This window comes from Megascapheus bottae, chromosome 17 (genome assembly GCF_031878675.1).
Source record: "Megascapheus bottae isolate mThoBot1 chromosome 17, mThoBot2.hap1, whole genome shotgun sequence".
NCBI classification, from domain to species: domain Eukaryota; kingdom Metazoa; phylum Chordata; class Mammalia; order Rodentia; family Geomyidae; genus Megascapheus; species Megascapheus bottae.
The window spans coordinates 13,036,509-13,045,898 of record NC_143525.1 but is presented as its reverse complement, the minus strand read 5'-3'; the positions used below and the strand labels follow the sequence as shown (position 1 = coordinate 13,045,898).

Below are 9,390 nucleotides of genomic sequence, written 5' to 3'. Positions count from 1 at the left end.
AGCTCTTTTAATTTGAACACTTTCTTCTTAAGGATTCACCTTCAGTACCATTAACAGGTGGTTATACAGTAGTGTGCTCAGAGCAGAGCTCCACACCCACGACTGCAGGGCCACTGCGGCTCACTTCCTCACAAGCACTGTCTACCCTTCAGACCTGAGATTGGCTGTGCACTGTGTCTAATGCATGGGTACAAGGTGCAGATTTTAACACCTAAAAGGGTATGTAGTATATGAGTGATTTTGTCCTCAGCTTTTGGTCATCGTTACAGACCTGCCATTATGAGTTCTGAAAGGTAAGACTGTACCTGTGGAGAAATGGCTGCGTGACAGGCAATTAAAAGCCACATGGTAAGGTTTGTTATAGCTAAGAGGTAAGTCAGTTGAGACAAGCCAGAACAGGTGTACAGACTGAATATAATAAGCACGGGAACACTTGAAGCTTAAGTGATCTTTTTGATGGTGTTCATGGTGCAGACTCCATTTATGCGAAAAACCCTCAAGTTTACAGAATTGTTATCTGGATAGTATCACAGTGTTTCCATCCTAGAAATGCACTGTTAAAACCTAGAGTCTGTGTATGTTTTCCTGGATATCACTCTCAGTTGCATGGATTTCAGCTGTTTTCATTCTAATTGTGAGCATTTCAGCTCACAGAGACACAGGTATGTCAGGTGTTGTCAGGTGCTCAGTCTCAAAAGGACAGTTCATTTGGATGCTTCAGAAAGAGTATGGATTACCCATCATGATTGATAATGTTCATTTTAATAACCTAAAACAAATCAGCATGGGGCCTATCCAAGGTGTAGTCTTATAACCTACATAATTGAATCACATTTTATAATTAATAAAATTCCTTGTAAGGAGGCTATATTTTTCCTTTAAACCAAATACAGAGACTTTTAAATCAATTAAAATAATGTTTCATGCATGGCAAGCTTTTAGCGCTATTTCCATAATTGACACTTACTTTTAAATTCATAATCATGAGTGTAAGACTATAAAAATAATTCACGGGATGAGGTAATATAGTCCTTTTCATTGTTCTATGGAAGAAAACAAGGTCTTTAGGGCAAATTCATAATGACTATAAGAAAGTTGATGGTGGCTTTAAGTGAACAGAAAACTCAGTTCACTAATTCTTATAAGGTTTCTTTAGGGTACCCACTGTTATGCAGCATAACCACAAACGTTTCTTGGAAAAAAATTTTTTTGCTTTTTACTTTTGAGCCATCTATATAATAGATTAAACATTGTAATACAATCAACATAGCTACTTGAGCTAACACTGCAACAGTAAGCAGTGATCTTAGTCCATTCCCCTTGCTTCTGTACCACTCTATCAAGCTGTTGCTGAGTGGATTTACAAACTGATCATATTCTCCAACTTCATTCTAAGTGCTATCACATAATACCCCAGACCTAAATGATACGAAAGAAAAATACAGAGATCTGTTGAACCTCATTACCACCATTTTGTATGTGAGACTTTTGAAACAAATAGCATTCATGCCCTTTGATTAAAGTTGACGATAAGCAGGTTTATAAATGTATACTAGATGTTGTCAGACATAGCTTGTTTTATTTTTCCACTGATCCAATGACTAAAACACTTCAAAATGGAGTAGATGGTTCCATTCAGCTTCACCTGATGTCTGTGGGCCCACAAAGATCATCCGGGTGTGCAGAAAAGTGCTTCCAAACAGTTTCTTGTGCTTTTCCTTATTTAATAAACTCAACTCCCAATAGATTTGGTCTCCGCCAAGTTTACAAATCCCTTAATTCTGTTCTTGAAGTGGTTTGGTTTGCCATAGTCTTAAATGATTCTTAGGCAAATTTCAGTAGCATTTAAGATCTTCTGAAGTAAAGATAAAATGGTATAAAGAAAATTCACAGAGGAAGGGAAATACAGTCAATAGCCAATGGCCTGCTCTCACTTCGTATTTTAATATAAAATATTCATAAAGCACACGTGTACACCTCTGTCTGCTAGCTGAACACGGCTACTGATGAGCTCTAGACAACAGAAAAAGTAACTCTCCCGGTATCTATGAACAGAAATGGTCATTCCAAACACTACTGGAAAGTTCCTTTAGGATAGGGAAATGTGTTCCAGAGAGCTATGCTGAAGAAAGCAGGTAAGGAAACAGCACTTCTTCCATCACCAGAGCAGATCCCACGCCTGTTGGGATCGAGTGCAGAATCCTGTTAGTGTTCCGCTGAAAGTGTATTGACTGCTCCTGTGCTGTACAGTTTTCTTTCACTAGAAATGAACACTTCTCCAGTCCTTCTTTTTGTGACTTCTGCTTCAGTTAAGAGTTAAATAATAATTAATGTTCTAAGGATGAGTTAAAAACCCAAAGTGCAGGCTAGAATCCTGCATCAGGGCGTCAGGTCTCAGGGAGCTGGTTAATGTCTGTCAGTTTGGTGTCATTCAGAATTGCCCGGATTCTCTCCAAGGAGTCTGCTTGCCGGATGCGCTCTAACTGCACCTGAAGAAACAGTGGGGAGGTTAGCAGCTGCGAACCCCACCTACCTGAGAAGCAGCAGATGAACTCACAGAACTGTCACTTTGAAGAAGGAAGCAGCGAAAAGTCCTCAAAGCTTCCATGTAACAGACCGTGAGGTACACACGTTTTCTGTAGTTAACTGAGAAGAACCCTTAAGCCTCACATGGTTCATTGGGCAGCAACAAGCAAACCAAATTTAAACACAGTTTACCAAATGTGACTGGATGTTCCCAGAACACCCTGGGAGGTGGAGGAGGGAGGAAGCAGGGGAGAGGACACACCTGCTTGAAGGACAGGAGTTGGGAGAGGAGAGGGGAATTCCAGAGGGAATACTACATTGTAGATAGACTCTTAGGAGTAGTTAAAAAAGGAAAAAAAAAAAATCAGAGCCTAAAGCTAGTTAATAAGTCTTTTAGGCAAAATTGGAAAGATACAGAGAAAGTGGCCAAGGGTAGAGAATGAGCAGAGCAGGTTCCTAGCCTGAAGGAAGGGTTAGGCAGTCTAGGGGGCGAGGCAGGGCTGGCCATGCCCCCAGGCTGCTAGCTAGCTGGGGTTTAGGACAAAGAGGAAGAGGTTCTCTTCCCAAGGGCAGAGCAGTTCCCCAAATGCCTCACCTGAAGGGTTTGAGAAAGTTTTACAAAATCTCTCTGGACCTGTTCACTGACATCTAATTCTGTCTGTAATCTCTGAGCTTTGTTCTTCTCTTCAAACATTAGTTGTTCAACTGCAGCCTAAAAAACAAAAGATTGGAATGAGGACTAATACTAAAGAGCCTAGAGTTCCTAACACTAGAGTGCCTAAGTAATTTTAGGAACTCTAGGAGCTTTTGGTTATCAGAAAAGGTGGGTGCCAACACTTCCCTGCCCCCCTGATCTCTCCAGGAAAAGAGTGCAAAGTTTTGGCTGACAATGTTAGCAAGTGTGTATGAAAGCCAGAGAGACATGTGGATTACAGTGCTCGCTCCCTCCCACCGCAGCCCATGACTGCAGAACCAGAAAGCATAGCTGCTGGTCAGAAGCTGTCACAGCAACAGAGACAGCAACTTGGGAGATCTTCTGTGACAATCTCCACAGCCAAGGGTTTTTAGTAAACAGGCCCCAGTGTAGGGGGTACATCTCCTGTCTTCCAGAAGAAAACCCCCCTCCCATAGGGGGTGTGGGAGGGAGCTTTAAAAACCATCAGCCACCAAGCAGTACTGATACCAACTTTCAGCACTTTGCTTATGGCAACTGCCCCCAAAAGTAAATTAGCCAATGTACTTTTGTTCTAACCAAAATAGTAATTCTGGTTCAATGTATTCCTACTTACAATTTGATACATTAGCAAAACAGGTGACATTTGATTTTTATATGTTTTTCCCCAGTCATGGGGTTGAACTCAGCCTGGACACTGTCTTTGAGCTTTTCTGCTCAAGGGCTATGGGGCTCTGCCACTCGGAGCCACAGCTCCACTTCCAGACTGACATTAATGTTTCTCACTGGGCATTGTCAGCCATGGCACAACAGCTCTCTGAGAGTATGACCTAAAGTTCGTGAGGCCTCTGACACAGGCCTCCAGAGCCTGCAGAGTGGACAGTCAACCCGACTCTAAAGACAAACTCATTTTAGTTTTGTAAGCTCTTAGTCATACCAAAGGGTGATACTTCAAAACAGCAATGTTTGCTTGGTTTTGATAAGTAAAATGAAATTCTACATTCTTAGCTTTACTCTTTATTATTCTTAAGTAGTTATACAAAAGGATTTCAATTGAATAAGTCAATTTATAAGTATAACGCATCTTGATCAAATTGCTACCCTCTTTTTTTTTTTTTTTTTTTTTGCAAGTCCTAGGGCTTGAACTCAGGGCCTGGGCACTGTCCTTGAGCTTTCAAGGCTAATGCTCTAGCACTTGAGCCATAGCACCACTTCAGGCTTTTTCTAAGTATGTGGTATTGAGGAATTGAAGCTAGGGCTTCTTGCATGCAAGGCAAGAACTCTGCCAGCGCTCCGCTCCCAGCACTTCCCCCACTTTTTAAGGAACCAAACAAAATAAATCACCTTAGCTGCAGTCTCTTTCTTTAACTGTTCTTCCAACTTGACCTTTATTTCTTGGAGACTCTCAAGCTGTTGAGACTTCTCTCTTAATGTGGATTCCAACTGTGAAATTAAAAGGGACAAAGCTCAAAGTCACAGTCTGCAAAACCAGAACAAGGCTGGAAAAGCCTGCAGCCGAGGGAATGGTCCACACTCAGGCTTGAGGCCTGATACCTGACTGCTTGGAATAGTCACACTTTAATGTGTAGGTTCTACTTGTTCTTCTACACCTGATCTTTCATTCACCTTATTAAGTACTTACTGTATTTGAATCTTAAAGCTTAGAGACAGAGAAACCTCAAGAGACAAACACATGTGAACATTTGATTGTCAGAGAAGGTGGATTGCCGTGAAGAGGTAAAAATTTTACAGAATGAGGTGCTGGGAGTTTGGCCTAATGGTAGAGTACTTGCCTCATATGCATGAAGACCTGGGTTCAATTGCTTGGTACTACATACATAGGAAAAGGCTCTGTGGCTCAAGTGGTAGAGCTCTAGCCTTGAGAAAGCCAAGGACAGTGCTTAGGCTCTGAGTATAAGCCCCTGGACTGCCCCCCCCCAAAAAAAAATTTTATAAAGGGAAAAAGACTTGTGTTTTTGTTACTGGTTTTTGTTTGTTTCTATGCTGGTCCTAGGGCTTAACTCAAAGCCTGGTTGTTGTACTTAAGCTTTTATGCGCAAGGCCAGCACTCTACCACTTGAGCCACAATTCTGCTTCTGGCTACTTTAGTGGTTAATTGGAGATAAGACCCTCATGGATTTTTCCAACTGGGTTGAGTCCTGAGTAGCTAGGACTACAGGTGTGAGTCACTAGTATCTGGCTGAGAAGTTGTTTTTTTTTATTTTCCAGTTCAGGGGCTTGAATTCAGAGCCTAGGCACTATCGCAGAGCTTCTTTTACTATGATTCTATCACTTGAGCCACAGTGCCATTTCTGGCCTTTTCTGTTTATGTGATACTGAAGAATCAACCCCAGGGAAGCACTCTACCACTAAGTCACATTCCCAGCCTGAGCAGTATTTTTTATTTTTCTTTTGGTGGTGGTGGGGGAAGGGGGGAGTTGTTGTGGAGTTTGAACTCTGATCCTGGGTGTTGACCCTGAACTCTTCAGCTCAAAGAACTGCTCTACCCTTTGAGCCACAGCACCACTTCCAGTTTTCAAGTAGTTAATTGGAGATAAGAGTCTCATGGTCTTCAGTGTCCAGGCTGGCTTTGAACCAAGATCTTCAGAATAGCTAGGATTATAGGCATGAGCCACCAGGCCTGGCTCTGAGAAGTATTATTATTATTATTGCCAGTCCTGGGCATGAGCTCAGGGCCTAAACACTATTCTTGGACTTTCTGAAGGCTACAGCTCTACCACTTGAGCCTCAGCACCACTTCAGGCTTTTTTCTATGTATGTGGTACCGAGGAATCGAACCCAGGTCTTCCTGGCATGCTAGGCAAGCACTCGACCACTAGGCCAAACTCCCGGCCCCTGAGAAGTATTTTAAAAGAGGGAATGGGTGGCATGCGTAAGAATGCATTTGGCACAGTGACGAGTTTTTCTTCTTCTTGCTATATTGCTGAGGTCTGAACTCATGGTCTCATATTTACTAGGCAGGCAGTCTACTTGAGCCAAATCCTCATCTCGTTTTTCCTTTAGGTCTTTTGGGCTAGGGTTTCTCATGACTTCAAAGCCAACCACAGACTACAATCCTCCTGCCTTTGCTTTCCCCATGTAGACAGGATCACAAATGCACACCAATATGCCACTAGGAGGTTTTACTACTTTTTGCCTGCACTGGCCTTGAGCCACAATAACTGCCACCTAAATGCTGGGTCACAGGTGTGCACTACTAGGTTGGCTTCCTTTCCTCCCTGTACTAACAGGAAAGATTAATAAAGAGACAGATGTTGAGGTTAGCAACTAAGGGGATAGTGCCTAAGATGGAAGGGTGATTCAGTCAAATACCTATGTAATGACACAATATGGCAAGAAAGATGTCACTGTCTCCCAAGAAACAAAAACAGCAGACTGGCAATAAAGTAGAAAATGGAGGAGCCTGGAAGGGCAGGTGCCTTTGCCTGGGGATTGTAGTGACTGGGCTGAGGTGACAGTGACTGGCTAAAGAGCCATGATGAGAAATGGAAGCAACATCTCAGGACAGATGAAAAGCTGGCTGGGGCACAATGGGCCATGTGACAGCAAGGGCCTGCAATGTCACCAGTTCTGGTGGCAGGAGTACCCGAGACACCAATGTAAGCGAGGGTTAGGAAATGGTTGAATGAGGGTAGCAGAAAGACAGGCACTCAGGAGCGTGTGGATGGGAGATTAGCTGAAGAGGTGGGCCACGTAAGGTACAATGTAGAAAGAACAAAAGCGAAGCTCCACAGAAACAGAAGTCCAGAGACTGGAAACTGAGACACAGGGCATGCCCGGAGTAAGAGCTGAAAGTCCGACAGTGGGAGATTAGTGTGAACTGTCAGAGGAGTGAGGCGCAACCAGGAGCATGGGGAGCAGGTTTCATGGAGGCAAAAGTCCTTGAGACAAGGGTCAGTGAGGCCATGGAACAGAATCAGGTCATCAATGCTGTCTACAAGAGGACAGGAACCCAGAAGGGAAACACTTGGAGTGTGCAAGTTCTGTACTGATTTCTATACATAAACTGAAGTATATGGCATGTCATGCTCATGTGCTGGCTGTTTCCCACTGCGCTAGAAACTCCAGACTACATTTATATCTTTGTCTTCCCTGTGGCCCCCACCCCTGCCCTGTGCCCCCAATACGCACACCTCCCTTCTATCTCTCCCCACCCATCACCATATGGCCTGATGCACAGCAGGCTTTCGATAAGGTTTTCCATCACTGTCTTCCTTTAGATGTTTCTTAAAGGCAGAATACAAGCTTGTTTTTATTCCTTGATTCTCACACAGGATTCGGTTAATAACACGTTGCTATTTTCAACTTCTGACTGACTCACCTGTCCTTTTTCTACTTTTATTCTTTCCAATTCAGCTTTTAGACTAGAGATGGAAGCTATTGAAAGAAAAGGAGAATCATTAGCAATCATTAATATTTTCTCCTTAAAACACCCCCCAAAGAGTTCTAGATATAGAACTTAGAGCTGGGAGCAGTGGCTCATGCCTATAATCCTAGTTACTCAGGAGGCTGAGATCTGAGAATCTTGGTTCAACGCCAGCCCAGCCCAGGCACTGAAGTCCATGAGACTCTATCTCCAATTAACCACCAGAAAACTGGAAGTGGTGCTGTGGCTCCCGAGGTAGGATGGTAGCCTTGATCTGAAGAGCTCAGAGACAGCACCCAGGCCCAGAGTTCAAGTCCCACAACCGATCCCCCCCAAAAAAAGGGTGGGGGGGACGGGTCCATTCTCAAAGTTATCTCCAATGAAACAGAACCATCCACAATCGAGCTGAGGTAAGAATGAAATGCACATGAATGGACACAGTCATGAAGGTCCTCTATCTACATCTACCTGCCAGAGGGAAAGACTGTATCTAGCTGTCACCAGTGCTATGCAAGGAAATGCCACCACTTAATCCTGGTGACATGGACTCTAGCACTGAACTAAAGCTTAGTAATTGCCAGTGCTCTTAAAAGGGCAAGGTGTTAATGACAAGGTGTTTTTGTTGTTTTTCCTTTTTTTGCTTCCAATTATTGGAAGTCAGGCCATGTCTGTACTTATTGTTTGCTAGACTTTTCTTTTTCTACGATCATTTGCTAGTTCTTACAATCAGAAAAGTTATGCCAATGTTAATGCTCAATGAGATCATTTTTTTTTGAGGGGGGGGAGGGCTTGAACTCTAAGCTTGAGCACTGTCCCTGAGCTCTTCAGCTCAAGGATACTGCCCTACCTTTTTTTTTTTTTTTTTTTTTTGGGTGCCAGTCCTGGGGCTTGAACTAAGGGCCTGAGCACTGTCCTTGGGCTTTTTCCTCAAAGCTAGCAATCTGCCACTTGAGCCACAATACCACTTCTGGCTTTTTCTATGTATGTGGTACCAAAGAATTGAACCCGGGTCTTCGTGCATGCTAGACAAGCACTCTACCACTAGGCCAAACTCCCAGCCCGCCCTACCCTTTTAAGCCACAGCCCCACTTTCAAAACCAGATCACTTTTATCCTCACCTATTTCCTCCTTGCAGTTTTCTATTTCTAGTTGCAGAGTTTCTTCAAGGTTTTCTTTTAAGCACTGTTCTGCTTGAATTTGCTCTTTTAGGAACAGTATTTCAGCCTTCAGCTTCTCTTCCATATGGTCTGCTGCTGTCCGAACATGAATGATGTTCTCACGATATTTTAACACTAGTTCTTGGAGTACCTGGATTCAAGAAAAAGTTACTGGACCTGTGACGGTGAAAGAAATTAGACTATCTACAACCAGGATTTTATATGTTCTTTCAAATGGCTTAAAAATGAAGATTTTTAACTTTTCCCAACATAGTCATCAAAGGCACATGCATGTCATGTTAACCACCAGTTTGTCTCAGTAATGAAGATAATCTCAGCCTAAACTGTAGGCTGTGAACCACATATTTTTTCTTCAAAAGTGTTGTGTAAGCTGAAGAGTTACATCACCTTCACTATGAGATTTGTTAAGAATAATAGCTTACATGAAGACAAAAAGATAAACCTAAAAGCTAGTGTGACCTCTTAAGAGGATAAAAGTTATTTACCTATTCATTCATTCTCTCATTCAAATACTTACATCTACTAAAGGTCAAATACAGTACCAGGCCAGAGGGTTAGTAATAGCAAAAGACTGATTCTCTTAAGGTTTGGCTATTATTCTATAAGAAATTCAGTTTTACTTCCCC

The 9,390-nt window shown here is 42.8% G+C and overlaps 1 protein-coding gene across 2 annotated transcripts in view; it reads right to left on the bottom strand.

The window, feature by feature from the left end:
• Window positions 1-1,922: 1,922 nt before the first annotated feature.
• Rabep1 (rabaptin, RAB GTPase binding effector protein 1) overlaps window positions 1,923-9,390 on the bottom strand; it is a 93,625-nt gene continuing 86,157 nt past the window's right edge. For both annotated transcript variants that reach the window (XM_090349829.1, XM_090349830.1), the window contains 5 exons: window positions 8,705-8,894; window positions 7,542-7,597; window positions 4,544-4,642; window positions 3,122-3,238; window positions 1,923-2,489 (listed from right to left, as the gene is read on the bottom strand). In XM_090349829.1, the coding sequence (XP_090205955.1) occupies window positions 2,388-2,489; window positions 3,122-3,238; window positions 4,544-4,642; window positions 7,542-7,597; window positions 8,705-8,894 (564 nt within the window). In that variant the 3' untranslated portion in view covers window positions 1,923-2,387. The remainder of the gene's footprint in view (window positions 2,490-3,121; window positions 3,239-4,543; window positions 4,643-7,541; window positions 7,598-8,704; window positions 8,895-9,390) is intronic.